This window comes from Nyctereutes procyonoides, unplaced genomic scaffold (genome assembly GCF_905146905.1).
Source record: "Nyctereutes procyonoides isolate TBG_1078 unplaced genomic scaffold, NYPRO_anot_genome, whole genome shotgun sequence".
Taxonomy (NCBI): domain Eukaryota; kingdom Metazoa; phylum Chordata; class Mammalia; order Carnivora; family Canidae; genus Nyctereutes; species Nyctereutes procyonoides.
Genome location: NW_026575136.1, coordinates 15257150 through 15270740, shown reverse-complemented (window position 1 = coordinate 15270740; position 13591 = coordinate 15257150). Strand labels below are relative to the sequence as shown.

The 13591-nt window shown below is 46.0% G+C and overlaps 1 protein-coding gene across 1 annotated transcript in view; it reads left to right on the top strand.

Moving 5' to 3' along the window:
* Window positions 1-13591, top strand: part of LOC129495430 (basic proline-rich protein-like) — a 66724-nt gene that overhangs the window by 20069 nt on the left and 33064 nt on the right. Inside the window, exon 6 of the mRNA XM_055302908.1 lies at window positions 154-221. Coding sequence (XP_055158883.1) covers window positions 154-221 — 68 coding nt within the window. The remainder of the gene's footprint in view (window positions 1-153; window positions 222-13591) is intronic.

Sequence of the window (13591 nt, the reverse complement as noted above, 5' to 3'; positions counted from 1 at the left end):
AAAAAGACAGTTTCTTCGACAAATGGTGCTGGGAAAATTGGACAGCCGTGTGCAGAAGAATGAACCCGGACCGCTTTCTTACACCACATGCAAAAATAAACTCAAAATGGATGAACGACCTAAATGTGAGACAAGAATCCATCAAAATCCTAGAGGAGAACACGGGCAACACCCTCTTCGACTTTGACCTCAACAACTTCTTGGAAGACATGTCTCCAAAGGTAAGAGAACAAAGCAAAGATGAACTGTTGGGACTTCATCAAGATTATAAAGGTTTTGTACCGCAAAGGAAACAGTTGGCAAAACTAAAAGACAACTAGCAGAATGGAAGACGATATTTGCAAATATCTTATCAGGTGAAGGGCTAGCATCCAAAATCTATAAAAAACTTATCAAACTCCACACCCAAGAAACCAAATAAATAATCCAGTCAAGAAATGGATACAAGACATGTACAAACATTTCCCCAAGGAAGACATAGAAATAGCCAACAGACACGTAGACAAATGCTCAACATCAATCGGCATCGGGAAACTACAAATCAAAACCACAAGATCCCACCTCACACCAGTGAGAATGGCGAAAAGTAATAAGTCGGGAAACAACAGGTGTTGACAAGGATGTGGGGAAGGGAAACCGTCTTGCACTGTTGGTGGGAATGCAAGCTGATGGAGCCACTCTGGAAAACAGTATGGAGATTCCTCAAGAAATTAAAAATATAGCTACCTTACGACCCAGCCGTTGCATGGGTTTTTACTAGGGATTTACCCCAAAGATACAAATGCAGTGATCTGAAGGGACACCTGCACCCCAATGTTTATAGCAGCCATGTCCACAATAGTCAAAACCATGAAAAGTGCCCAGATGTCCATCAACAGATGAATGGATAAAGAAATAATGGTATGATATGAGGATAAATGTCACAGAAATTCATTTGAGTGACAGATGGTAAGTGCAAAAGAAGAGTAATGTATGATTTCATTTCGAAGTCCCAACAGGAGAAGCTGACAGTGGTAGAAGTTAGGACAGTGGTTACCTCTGGGTGGTATTAAGTGGGAAAGGGAAAGATAGAACCTTCTGGAAGGTGGGGGGTAGAAAGTGTCCTATATTTTGGTCTCGGTACGGGGTCAGGGGTATATGCGTGTAAAAAAATTCATTAGTTGTGCACTTAATATCAGTACTTTACGAGTGTGCTATGCACTAAAATGGAAAGGTTAGGAAAGGGGGGATTTATTGAATGTAGGAGGACTTTTGCCAGGTGGGTCACTGCAGAGCAAGGCCACCTCTCAGACGGGGAGAGCAGAGAGGAACCCAGCTCACTCTGCTGGGCCCCAAACACCTCACAGGTCTTCCTCCTGCCAGGCAGCAGGTCTCAAACACTCCTCCTGATTGAATGTCTAGCTGGTGCTGGAGAAAACCTGCGGGCTGTCTGCCCGTGACACAGTCACAGGGGCACGAAGATGGCCTGTCCCCGACAGCACGTCTCCATCAGTGAGGCAACTCCCTGTGGAGCTGCTCCGTGTTCTTTTAACCTATTCCACCTGGAGGGTTGGAGGTACAGCACAGGACTTGGGGTCTGGATATGAACTCCACCCTCGGGGGTTCTCTGCTCAGTCCAGTTCAACCCACGAGACCCAAGAACCAGGCATTCTGTTTGATTTCAGTTTGAATCATAAATCTGTTGTCAGTTACACAGCAATGATTAAATGAAATATTAAAAGTAAAAAGCAGGGCAGCCCGGGTGGCTCGGCGGTTTAGCGCCGCCTTCGGCCCAGCGCGGGATCCTGGAGACCCGAGATTGAGTCCCATGTCGGGCTCCCTGCAGGGAGCCTGCTTCTCCCTCTGCCTGTGTCTCTGCCTCTCTCTCTCTCTCTAATGAATAATAAAAAAAAGTAAAAAGCATAAAATGCTACATAAAAGTATATCTAGGAGGATATATGTCACCACAGCTGATAGACACGTACATGTGCCTACCCTGTATGTGCGTGTGTCTATCACTATTGCTGTTTTTATATCCACACCCGTACACACACATGCATACACACCTTCTGAATCGACATCTATCTATCGTCTTCAGCATGTTTTTCCTTATTTTAAACAAATTTATTTATTTATTCATGAGAGACACACACAGAGAGAGGCAGAGACGCAGGCAGAGGGAGAAGCAGGCTCCCGGCGGGGAGCCAGTCGCAGGACTCGATCCCAGGACCCCAGGACCACGTCCGGAGCCCAAGGCAGATGCTCAACCGCTGAGCCCCCCAGGGGTCCCGTATATTTTTCCTAAAGTGCCGTTTCATCTTTTTTCTCGTGTGGGGAGTATGAATCCCGGTCCACACAACCAGATATTCAGGAAGCCTAATTTTATTTTCTGCGACCCAGTGTCATTCGTGCCCCGAGGCTTCCATTCTGCAGCCGGCGGGAAGCGGACCTCCTTGGGACTACCCTGTCTCCCCATTTTGGTGCCATTCTTTGGTATTTGGGAGTGGGGGGGTTGGGGGGGCACAAATCTCTCTGCTGTGCCATCTGTTGTCCCCATTCGTGTGGCCATCTGAGGCGCAGCAGCTTACCGCTCCCGTCCCCTGAATGCAGAAGTCTTTCTCGAGGCTGCCTACGATTCCGTTCGCTTCTAGAAGCTCTTTGATTCAATTCTAGAAGCACTTTGTCTTCATGCACAAGTCCCTCCTCCGTTTTACCTCTCTAGGCATCCCCTGAGCTCGACCAGGGGCCTGGGACTTTGAAAACCAGAGGCCAGAAAACAGCGGCCGCGTCCCCGTCTTGCTAATCCACTGAGGGAGAAGGACGGTGCCCCTGAACGGAGGGGAAAGAAGGACACAGGGCAATGGGCTTGTTAGGTCGGCGCCAGGCAGACTTCTGAGATGGGCCCCAGACGACCTTGCCCCTCCGGCGCTGCCCCTGTGCGAAGGGGACCCTGTGAGGAGGGGGTGGTGCCTTGGAACGGGTCACCTGTTGCCCTCGGGTAGGGAAGGTGTCGGGGTACCCGACCCAGTCACCAGCCCTGGAAGAGCAGCGTCCTCTGGCCAGCGGCAGGAACGGAAGGCAGAGCTTGAAATCCTGGGGCTCCCGAGAGCGACTGCAAGTGGGGCCTCTGCCCTGGGGGCGGAGGGGGCCTCAGGGTGCCAGTGCCAGCACCCTGGAGCTGCACGGCACACCCCCACCAGCCCACAGCCACAGGAAGGGAACCTGCCCCAACCACATGAGCTTGGGGGGCCCTCAGGCCTCAGGTGAGGCCCACCCCACCAGTGCCCAGCACCTGGGGGGGCCCCGAGCCGAGACCTACCGCCTGGGGGGCCCTAGGCTGAGACCCAAGCACCTGGGGGGGCCCTGAGCCGAGACCCCACCACCTGGGGGGGCCCTGGGCTGAGACCTGAGCACCTGGGGGGCTCAGGCCAAGACCCCAGCGCCTGGAGGGGCCCTGGGCCAAGACCCAAGCACCTGGGGAGGCCCTGAGCCAAGACCCCATGACCTGAAGGGGCCCTGGGCCGAGACGCACCATCTGGGGGGGCCCTGAGCCAAGATCCAGCACCTGGGTGGGGCCCAGGCCGAGACCCACCACCTGGAGGGGCCCTGAGCCGAGACCCCACTGCCTTGGGGGGCCCTGGGCCGAGACCCAAGCACCTGGGGGACCCTGGGCCGAGACCCCACTGCCTGGGGGGGGCCTGGGCCGAGACCCCAGCGCTTCTGCACCCCGAATTCCGACCTGCAGGTTTATCAGTGGGTTTCGTTTAAGCCCTTCAGTTTGTGGTAATTTGTCACTCAGCAACTGAAAACTAACCCAGTAGGTTAAGATATAAAATAGTGTCCAACCTGGATGCCGCGGGGCTCAGCGGCTGAGTGCCTGCCTGCAGCTCGGGGCGTGACCCCGGGGTCCCGGGATCGGGCCCTGCGTCAGGCTCCCCGCAGGGCACCCTCTTCTCCCTTGGCCTGTGGCTCTGCCTCTCTCTCTTTGCGTCTCATGAATAAATAAAGGGAAGAGAAGGAGGGTTGAAGGTGCTGAGTTTGCCAGGCTCTCTAGGCGCTAAGCGGGTTCCTGGGCCTGCTCTGCTGACTCCCAGAGCCCGAGGACCGTCCTGCTAAGGACACAGCCAGATCCAGATGCGCAAACAGAACAGACACCAAGGCAGTACTCACACATCTCACCTTCCAGGGCCCCTGCTGGCTGTGTTGGTAGAGCACGTGGCTCGATCTCGGGGTGGCGCCAGCCCACATTGGGTGTGGAGCTTACTTTAAAAAAATAAAAATAAAAAATAAAAATCTCACCATTCTATTTCAGAGGCGTGTAGAAAGGAGAAAACAGCATCAGGAAAGCCAGCTCTACCGTCGGCTAGCCATGCAAACGTGGGCAAGTACTTCGCCTCTCTGAGCTATGACACCTCACCTAGAAAATGAGAGACACAGACCAGGTGATCTCAGAGGTCCCGCAAGACCTTTCATGTAATCATTCAACAGATACGTGTCGAGGTCCTACTATGTGCCAGGTCCTGAGCCAGGCCCTGGGACCACAGCTATGAATCAGTCTCAATACTCACTGGACTCGGATTTCCCCTGGGAGTAGTTGACAGCTCAGGAAGGAGAGGCTCCATTAAAAAAAAAAAAAAAAAAAAACAAACAAAAACTGGTGTTTTAGGCTGCTACAGTTCCCACTAGCTTCATCCTGCCTCTTCCAGGTGAAATCTGGACATGAAATCTGGCCATGGTGGCCTCACCCACCGAAAACACTGGAAAGTCAAAACAGATAAGCATGATTTGGAAGAGCAAGGGCCGTGAAGAACAATAGAAACTCAAAGGCATTCAGTTTCAGCATTTTGGGGCAAGACCTTCCAATCAGTTCACTTGGCCACTGAAGGACTGATTAAAAAACATTTAGAATCAAGGGGATCCCGGGGTGGCTCAGTGGTTTAACGCTTGCCTTTGACCCGGGGCGTGATCCTGGGGACCCGGGGTCCAGTCCTACATCGGGCCCCCTGCATGGAGCCTGCTTCTCCCTCTGCCTGTGTGTGTGTGTGTCTCTCTGTCTCTCTCATAAATGAATAAATAAAAAAAATCTTTAAAAGAGTGAAAAATTGTAACTAATAAAAAAAAAAACATTTAGAATCAAGACCAACCTTTGATTAGACCAAAAAAGTTAAGCAGGCAACGTGTTCCCAGCCAGCTGCCAACTAATCTCGATTAAAGGAGCCAATAGCTTGACATTTTTATAGAATGTTGGAGCCTCCTAAGAAGTGCCCTAAAGGTAAACCAGTCTCAAATCTCTCAACTACATTCTTGCCAAATAGTTTTCCAACTCTCCTCAAACACACGGCTTCCTTGGGCAGCCTTGTGGCCCACGCTGAGTTCCGGAAGGCTGGGTCTTGCGTCGAGCCGAGACTAGGGTCCAAGCAGGCTTCTTCCCATTGCCCCAGCTCTTGCGCCAGGGCACAGGGACGTCCTGCGTTACATGAATCCCTACTTGAGGGCAGCTCCCCTGCCTGCCATGATTTCCTTCTCCCGACAGCCATGGCTCTTCCAACCGTTTCTCATATGCTGTGGGCCTGACTCCCCTCAGCACCCTGCCCGCTCTCCTCCAGACACTCCTGGTTCCTACAGTCTGGTGTCCAAAACCCAGCCCAATGCCACGGGTAGTGTTTTCCACCAATTAGGTCACGTTGGTCACTTTCCTGGACATGGTTGTCTGGTTAGTGCAAATGAATACTTGTGAATTCGTTTTGGCAGCCAGGGACAAATAGCCTACCACGGAGCATCTAAATAAAACCCCAAAGTCCTTTTTCAACAAGGTTCTTTTAATGGCAAATGATGAGACATTTGAACAGGGAAAGTGACCCTGAAGATAGAATTTGGGGCTCACTTGATTTGTGAGTTTCAAGTGTTAGATGTGGTTTTAGGCAGACCTGAAGCCAGGCCTTCAAGGAAAATGCCATAGTTCTGTCTGTCTGTGTCTCTCCATGCCATGTTCCCTCTCTGCTGCTTCAGCTGGGTCTGATTCTCACTCAGGGCCTCTCCGTAGGGTATCAGAGGCTCCCAGTTGCTGCAGCCTACCACCCGGCCGGCAGCTTCACGCCCCAGTGGAAAAGAGCATCTATCCCAAGGTCTTGGGAGAACTCTAGCCTGAGTGGTCACATGTTTACCCAAGATTCAATCACCAAGTCAGGAAAATGGGGTGCACTAATGGGTCGGGGCCAAATTTTGCATTGGCCCTTGTGTAATGGGCTCCACAGAGTGTTTCCAAGAGCAAATGAAGGTCAAGAGGAACACTGCTTAGGCAAGGACAGTAAACATGCACTCCAGGCATGTTGGCCGTATCTACTGGGCCCATCGCAGGCATGAAATCAGCACGAAGCCCAGTGACAGCCCATGACAGCCTCTCCACACGGGGATACTGCAGGCTGCTTTGTGGCCTGCTCTGTCTCACTTAACACTGTAAAATAAACATTTCTTCAAGTGATTAAGACTTCTTCATGACATATTTTAAAATACTAGCAACTATTTCATGTATGTACCATCATTTGTTCCTCTACTGCTAGAGATCATCTTTCTTTCCTTCTTTCTTTCTTTCTTCTTTCTTTCTTTCTTTCTTCTTTCTTTCTTCTTTTCATCTATAAGTAATATACGCCAATATGAACATTTTTTACATCTTGTCTCAGAATTTCTGATTATTTCTTTAGAAAAGGTTCTTAGAAATGGAATAAATGTGTCAGAGAGTATTTCAAAGTTCTTGAAATTGCATACTTATGGAGATAGTGGTAGTTGGTAACTTTAATCGGAAAACAAACCCACAGCATATAAATAAGGTCCTGGTTAACTCAGAGACTGAAACTGAGGGCATATATGCTACGATGGGCATTATATGCCTACAGATAGTGGCTAGACATGTCCAGATTAAATCTGGGGGGCCGTGAATTGGGGATTTCTCAGACCAGACCATCCAGGACAGATGGTATAGTTGGCAAAGTTGGCATCAGCCACCCCAGCATCACAGGTGTCCCCTGTGTCACCCTCCCTACATGCCTCACCCATTTCCCTATCCCTACCTGCCCTTTGTAGAAAAAGAAGTAATAACATCATTCACGCTAACTGGCTGTCAGGTTTAATCCTAGGAGATTAATTAACATGGAACAAAGTTAAATAAATTAATTCCTCATTCTGACCTGAAAGGCATCAATAAGCTGATTGGAAAGGTGTTCTTGGATAAACCTCCTTATAATCACACAGGGCAAGCAGCTGTCTTTCCAAACCAGTCCTAAAACTCATCTCAGTCCTGTAAATGCTTAAGGGCCCAGTGAGTTGTAGGATGAGTGGCTGATGTATGAATAACCGACGGCATATTTATAATGTACCAAAGTACCAGTGAGAAATTAAAGTAGAAGTCGGGAATTCTGAGAATAGTCTTTGTCGTACCAGAAGAAGAAATAGGCCAACAATGTCAAGATAATTCTGTGCCAGTTACTGTCTATTGGGCACATGTGAGCACACAGGCACGACGCCAAAAGAGTTGCATATTTAAATAAAATAAAATAAAAAAAGAGTTGCATATTTATTTCATCCTTAAAGGCAAACCTTGGGTCTCACATATATTAAATGATGTGAACACATCATACAACCACTGCATCTGGCATCTGACTCCCAGGACCATGTCTTTTCCTGCCACGTCTCCACATCTTGAAATCTGCTGCCCATGGTGGCCACCTATCCGAGCCTCTCTAACATTGAAATACCACTTGTCCCCCTACACGTGTAGCATAATGCTATTGAATGAAAAAATAGTCAAAGATAATAAAATTGCTTTAAATTGCTGGTGAAAACCACTATGAATGCTTTAATACTGGTCATTTATAATGAGCAGAGTGTCTGACTCTTGGTCATTGCTGGAAACAAGAGCATCTTCTCCTAAATAGCATCATTTCAAGGTCAAGGCTGCAAGTCCAATGCCCTCCCTATCTTTATCCCTGTACCTAAAGGCAGACATGGACAGTGCCTGGGGATCACACCACCCTGTGGCAACGGCTGTCCTTAGGCTCCCATCAGTCCCACCCCGCTTTGGAGGTCCAGACACATCCAACTTTCCCTGGGGGCTTGCCCTCCACCATCCTCCCCTTCCCCCCTCCTGTCATAATCACTACCACATTTCATACTTTTTCTCTGCTATGTCAAGGGAAAAAGTTTGAAGACTAACAGTAATATTAAAAAAAAACTATAAATATTTCATCTTTTTTTGCCCACTCATTCTATCACTTTTTCCATCCAGCAAACTTTGCAACTACTTCCTATGAACGTAAGTCAAACTCTCAGTTACATGTCTTGTTTGGACTTTGTTAAAGGGTGTGCTTTGGAAGATTCCACATAAAAATTTGACATTTTTGCTTCTACTGAAAAATGGGAAGACCTAGCTTCATATTTTCAGAGATTAAGTCCTTCCCATAGACCACAAAAAGGAGACCAATGACAGGAAGATTTCGTTTTAATGGGCACTTGGTTGAATATTATCACTGTTGACTGTGAGTAATCCTGTTTCAGTGTGTGAGTTAAAACTTCTGCTTTTTCAGACAAGAGTACTTTCTGCCAATGAGCTGTGACTTGATGCTGTGTGATGTGTAATTGTGCTATTAATTGAGCTCTAATAATTGAACTTGAGGGTTTGAAAGTTTTGGAAATGGATGTTGGCTTGGGGAAAGGCACATTCTGAGAAAGTGATCAAAGATGCTTACCTGACAGGAAGCTTCTAATGTAGTTTGGTGGAGGCAATTTAAAAAAAAAAAATCTGTGCATGTTCTGAAAAGGTAAAATCAATAAAAAATATTTTAGCATTAGAACAAAGTAAAGAATGGCTTAGTAAAGTTAAAGTTGAATGAGAAACATCAGCACGAACTCGTACACTTTAAAGGGATGCTCATTCTACCACTGACAGGAGCGCTGGGCAACCCCCACGGGGCGTGACGTCTGTCCACAGATTCTGTCCACAGGGAGCCCTGAGGCCTGCCTGGGTCTCTATTACCTTCCCCACAAACAGAATTCAAAAATCCTTGAAAGATCACTAAATTTGGGTTAAGGATGGGGAAAATCCAGATGGGCCCAGGACATTGGTGCTTGCCAGAAAATGTTTTCCAAACTATTTGAAACATTGCTAAATAAAAGAACCCTCACTGACCAAACAAACTGTGCTGCTTTTTTGAAAAGAAAGTACCCATTCTAGTCAACTGAAGCCTGTTAAGGCTGTAAGAGCCACGAGACTATGCTAAATCTAAAGAAAAGGAGTGGTGTGTGTGTGGTGTGTGTAACTAAAGGCTTTTCTATCCAAATTTTGTGAGTCATATACTCAGGCTCTGATCCCCTAAGTGGCAATCACATGCAAGCCCGTAGGTGCCTGGCTGGCTCAGTCGGTAGAACACACAAGTCGTGGGGTCAGGGTAGTGGGTTCGAGCCCCACCTTGAGAGTAGAGATTACTCAAAGTTAAAAGAATACAAAGATATGATCACAGTAAACTTAAAAAACAGCCATGGCTTTACGTCCTTTGTTTTGTTTTTTTTTTTAAGATTTTATTTATTTATTCATGAAAGACCCAGAGAGAGAGAGAGAAAGAGAGGCAGAGGGAGAAGCAGGCTCCATGCAGGGAGCCTGATGTGGGACTTGATCCCCAGACCCCAGGGTCACACCCTGGGCCTAAGGCAGGTGCTCAACCACTGAGCCCCCTGGGCGTCCCGCTTATGTCCTTTGTTAACCTTAAGGTTAAGTGTATTAAAATATATGTAGGGATATAATTATCCAAAAACTAAGGAAAGGACAAGTGTAAAAAATGGCAGCTAAATGAAACTTTTTTTAAGATTTTATTTATTTATTTGGGGGGGGCATGAGCAGGGGATGGGGAGGGGCAGAGGGAGACACAGATACCCTACTGAGCAGGGACCCTAAGGCCATGACCCAGCCAAAGGCAGGTGCCTAACCACTGAGCCACCCAGGTACCACTAACATCAACAACCTTAATAGTCATCTTATAATTATGTTAGGCTCATTATTTGTATTGCCATATTTGTTGCTTTAATTATCAAATTCAACCTCTCACCAGTTAATAGTATATATACTTTAAAAACTAGTTGGTAGGGCAAGGGACGTGGGTTCCAATCAAGCATGGTAGATTAGCTTTCCATTTATTGTTCCCCCTTCAAAAGTCCTGCTGAAGTGATAATAAAAGAACAGAAAAGGTGGAAACCCATAAAGTTGAAAAAAGCGAGAGAGGAGACCAGCTCAGTGCATCTCAGTGGATTTTTGGAGAATGGAAAGAATGAAGCTCAGAAAGCGCCTGAGAGACAGGTAGATATATAGATCATCAGCGAGTCAATTTGTCAGCAGAACCTGTGAGGAATGGCGGGGGTTCAGAGGGGAGCTGGGTAGGCAGGGAAGAGGAGCCTGTGTAGAGAGGGATTAAACCACGGACCCTACCCTGAGCAGCCAAGAGACACCCTCCTCCAGCTCCCTCCTTAGAGACCCAGGGTTATTTTCCAAGGATGTCACACACCACGGGCATTAGACTAGGAGCATGAAGTCCATTTAAAATAACTGTGGATGCCATGTAGGAAATAGATGAGGGGAAGATGGTAGAGGTGGCCAGACTGGTCAGGGGCTATAGCAGAGCGCCGGTGCCAGACGACCCATCACCAGCAAGAGGCAAGAGGGTCTCCTTCGGCACCAACAAATAAGCCTCTGAGGAAAGTTCTACCCACCAGCACCAGGGGCGGCTGCTGAAAGGTCTTGGAGTCCTGGTCGACCTCAGCACAGTCTACCAGGATCCTGGACAAAAAGATCACCACATCCCTTTTCACCACACCAACCTCCTTTTTTCTTAATTTTTCTAATTTTCAGTTATAAAGCAATCCAAACATATAAATATAAGAAGAGCATGACACCTAACACCACTGGCAAGATAAAAGCAGAAATTGACATATACTTTATTTGCTTCGTATCTTCCTATTTGAAAAATGAATGGATGAAATAATAAAAAAAGAAAAATACTATAAATGTAGGTGAAATTCTCTCTTCTTTCCTACAGATAAACATTACTATGAAGTTGCCAGGCACTGTCTAAGCACTTTATCTGCATTAAGTGGTTTAGTTTATACAATGACCCTAAAATATAGGAACTATCGTGACAACCATTTTAGAGATGAGAAAAACAGCCACAAAGAGGTTAAGAAAATTGCTGAAGGTCACACAGCCAGCAAATGGCTGAGCTGGAATTTGAATCAAAGCAGTTTGGTTCCAGTTACCCTCTCAGTCATTCTTCTGGGAAAATAAGTCATCTCCAATGTTTCACTATTACACTGGTTGCTATACAAACATCCTTATCTATGGGAAAGTCTCTCTAAAGCAGACGAGCATAAGTGGATTATAGGACGTGTTCAGGGTACTAAGGTCGAGTTAGAGAAGCAATGGGACCTTCTAGGCCATGGTCAGGACAGCAACTTTCACTGAGTGATGTAGGAAACCACCTAGGGTATGGCATAGGAGAGTGAAAGGATTTCATTTACCTTATAAAGAATTACTCTGGCTGCTAAGTAAGAATAACAAGGGTAGTAGGTAAGGGATGAAGGAGGGTCCATACGCATACCCAAATCTGCCAACATCACAGGGGAAATAACTTCTCTAACAAAATCCAGCCAATCACTGAACACATAAACAAGCAAATAACCACAGCAACTACCCAGAGGATCAACAATATTTTATCTAAAGTATAAAATTATCTAATTTCTAACCAAAAAAAAGAGAAAGAATGTACAAAGAAACAAGAAAGTATGATCTGTACACACACACACACACACACACACAGACAAATACACACATATACTCAGAGAGCAGAAACTTCTCAATAAAAAAAACTAAGGGAAACTATACTTAATGCCATTGTCCTATCAAAGAGAAAACATCAATGAAAAGAAATTATTAAAAACTGTCAGGGGCGCGTGGGTGGTGCAGTTGGTTAATTGTCTGACTCTTGTTTTCAGCTCAGATTGTGATCTCAGGGTCATGGGATCGAGTCCTACATCTGGCTCTACGCTGAGTACAGAGTCTGCTTGAGTTTCTCTTTCCCTCTCTCTCTGCCCCGCCCCTGCCCCGCACATGCTCATTCTCCCCCTCACTCTCTCTCTCTCTGTCTCTAAACAATACAAAACAAAACAAAACAAAACACCCAAATGGAAATTCTGCAGTTGAAAAGTACAATAACTGAAGTGAAAATTTCTTCGGAGGGGCTCAGCAGTAGGTTTGAGCTGACAAAAGAAAGAATTAGCAAAAACAAACAAACAAAAAAAAAGAATTAGCAAACTGGAATATAGTTTTTTTTTAATTTTGTTTTTATTGAAGTTTGATTGCCAACATCTAGTATAACACCCAGTGCTCATCCCATCAAGTGCCCCCCTCGGTGGCCATCACCCCATCACCCCGTCCCCCAACCCACCTTCCCTCCCTCAGCCCTTTGTTCGTTTCCCAGAGTTAGGAGTCTCTCCTGGTTTGTCTCCCTCTCTAATTTGGAAGATAGGTTTTTGATGGAAAATACGTAATCTGAAGAACAGAGAGAAAAAAATGGTGAGGAAAAATGAACATAGCCTCAGAGAAGAATGAGACACCATTAAGTACACCACATTTACATAACTGAAGTATTTATTAGGAGAGGAGAAAGAGAATGGGACAGAAAAAATATTTAAAGAAATAATGCCTGGAAACTCCCAGATTTATTGAAAAAATGCTAACCTAGTCATCTAAGGGGCTCAAAGAGATCCAAATAGGGTAAGCTCAAAGACAGCCACAAACACTTTGTGGGAAAATGCTGAAGGTCAAAGATAAGGAGACCGTCTTGAAAGCAGCAAGAGGAAAACAACTCAGGACTAGCAAGGGAGCCCCAGCGAGATCAACAAGTGGGTTAACCTGCAGAAATAGTGACCAGAAGGCAGTGATGTGACAATCAAAGTGCTCAAAGGAAAAAAACTGTTAACCAAGAATCCTATAAACATCAAAGCTGCCTTTCAAAACTGAAGATAAAATAAAGACATTCTCAGAAAAAAAACGAGAAAATTTGTTGCTAGCGAACTTGCTTTTGAAGAAATAATAAAGGAATTTTTCCAAGCTAAAAGCAAATGACTCTCGACAACAATTCAAATCCAAATGTGGATGAATCTCAAAAATACTATGTTGAAAGAAGCCTGTCCGCTGCCTCCTGGATGTCATATCCAGAGCCAGTAAATCGATAAAAACAGAAAACATATTGGAGGTTGTTAGGAGCTGGGGGGAAGGAGAGGATGAAGGGTAACTGCTTAGTGAGTACAAGTCTTTTTTTGGAACGATGAAAATGTTTTGGAATTAGATAGAGGTGGTGGTCACACAATATTGTCAACATACGAAATGCCACTAAATCATCGACCTTAAAATGGTTAATTTTATGTTATGTGAATTTCATCTCAATAAAAAAGTTTGGATCAAAATTTTGGAAAAGAAAGTAGAGCCAAAAATACAAAGAGATGAACATGATGGAAAATAATATGGAGTAGTGGCACCTGGCTGGCTCAGTTGGAAATGCATGCTACTCTCGAT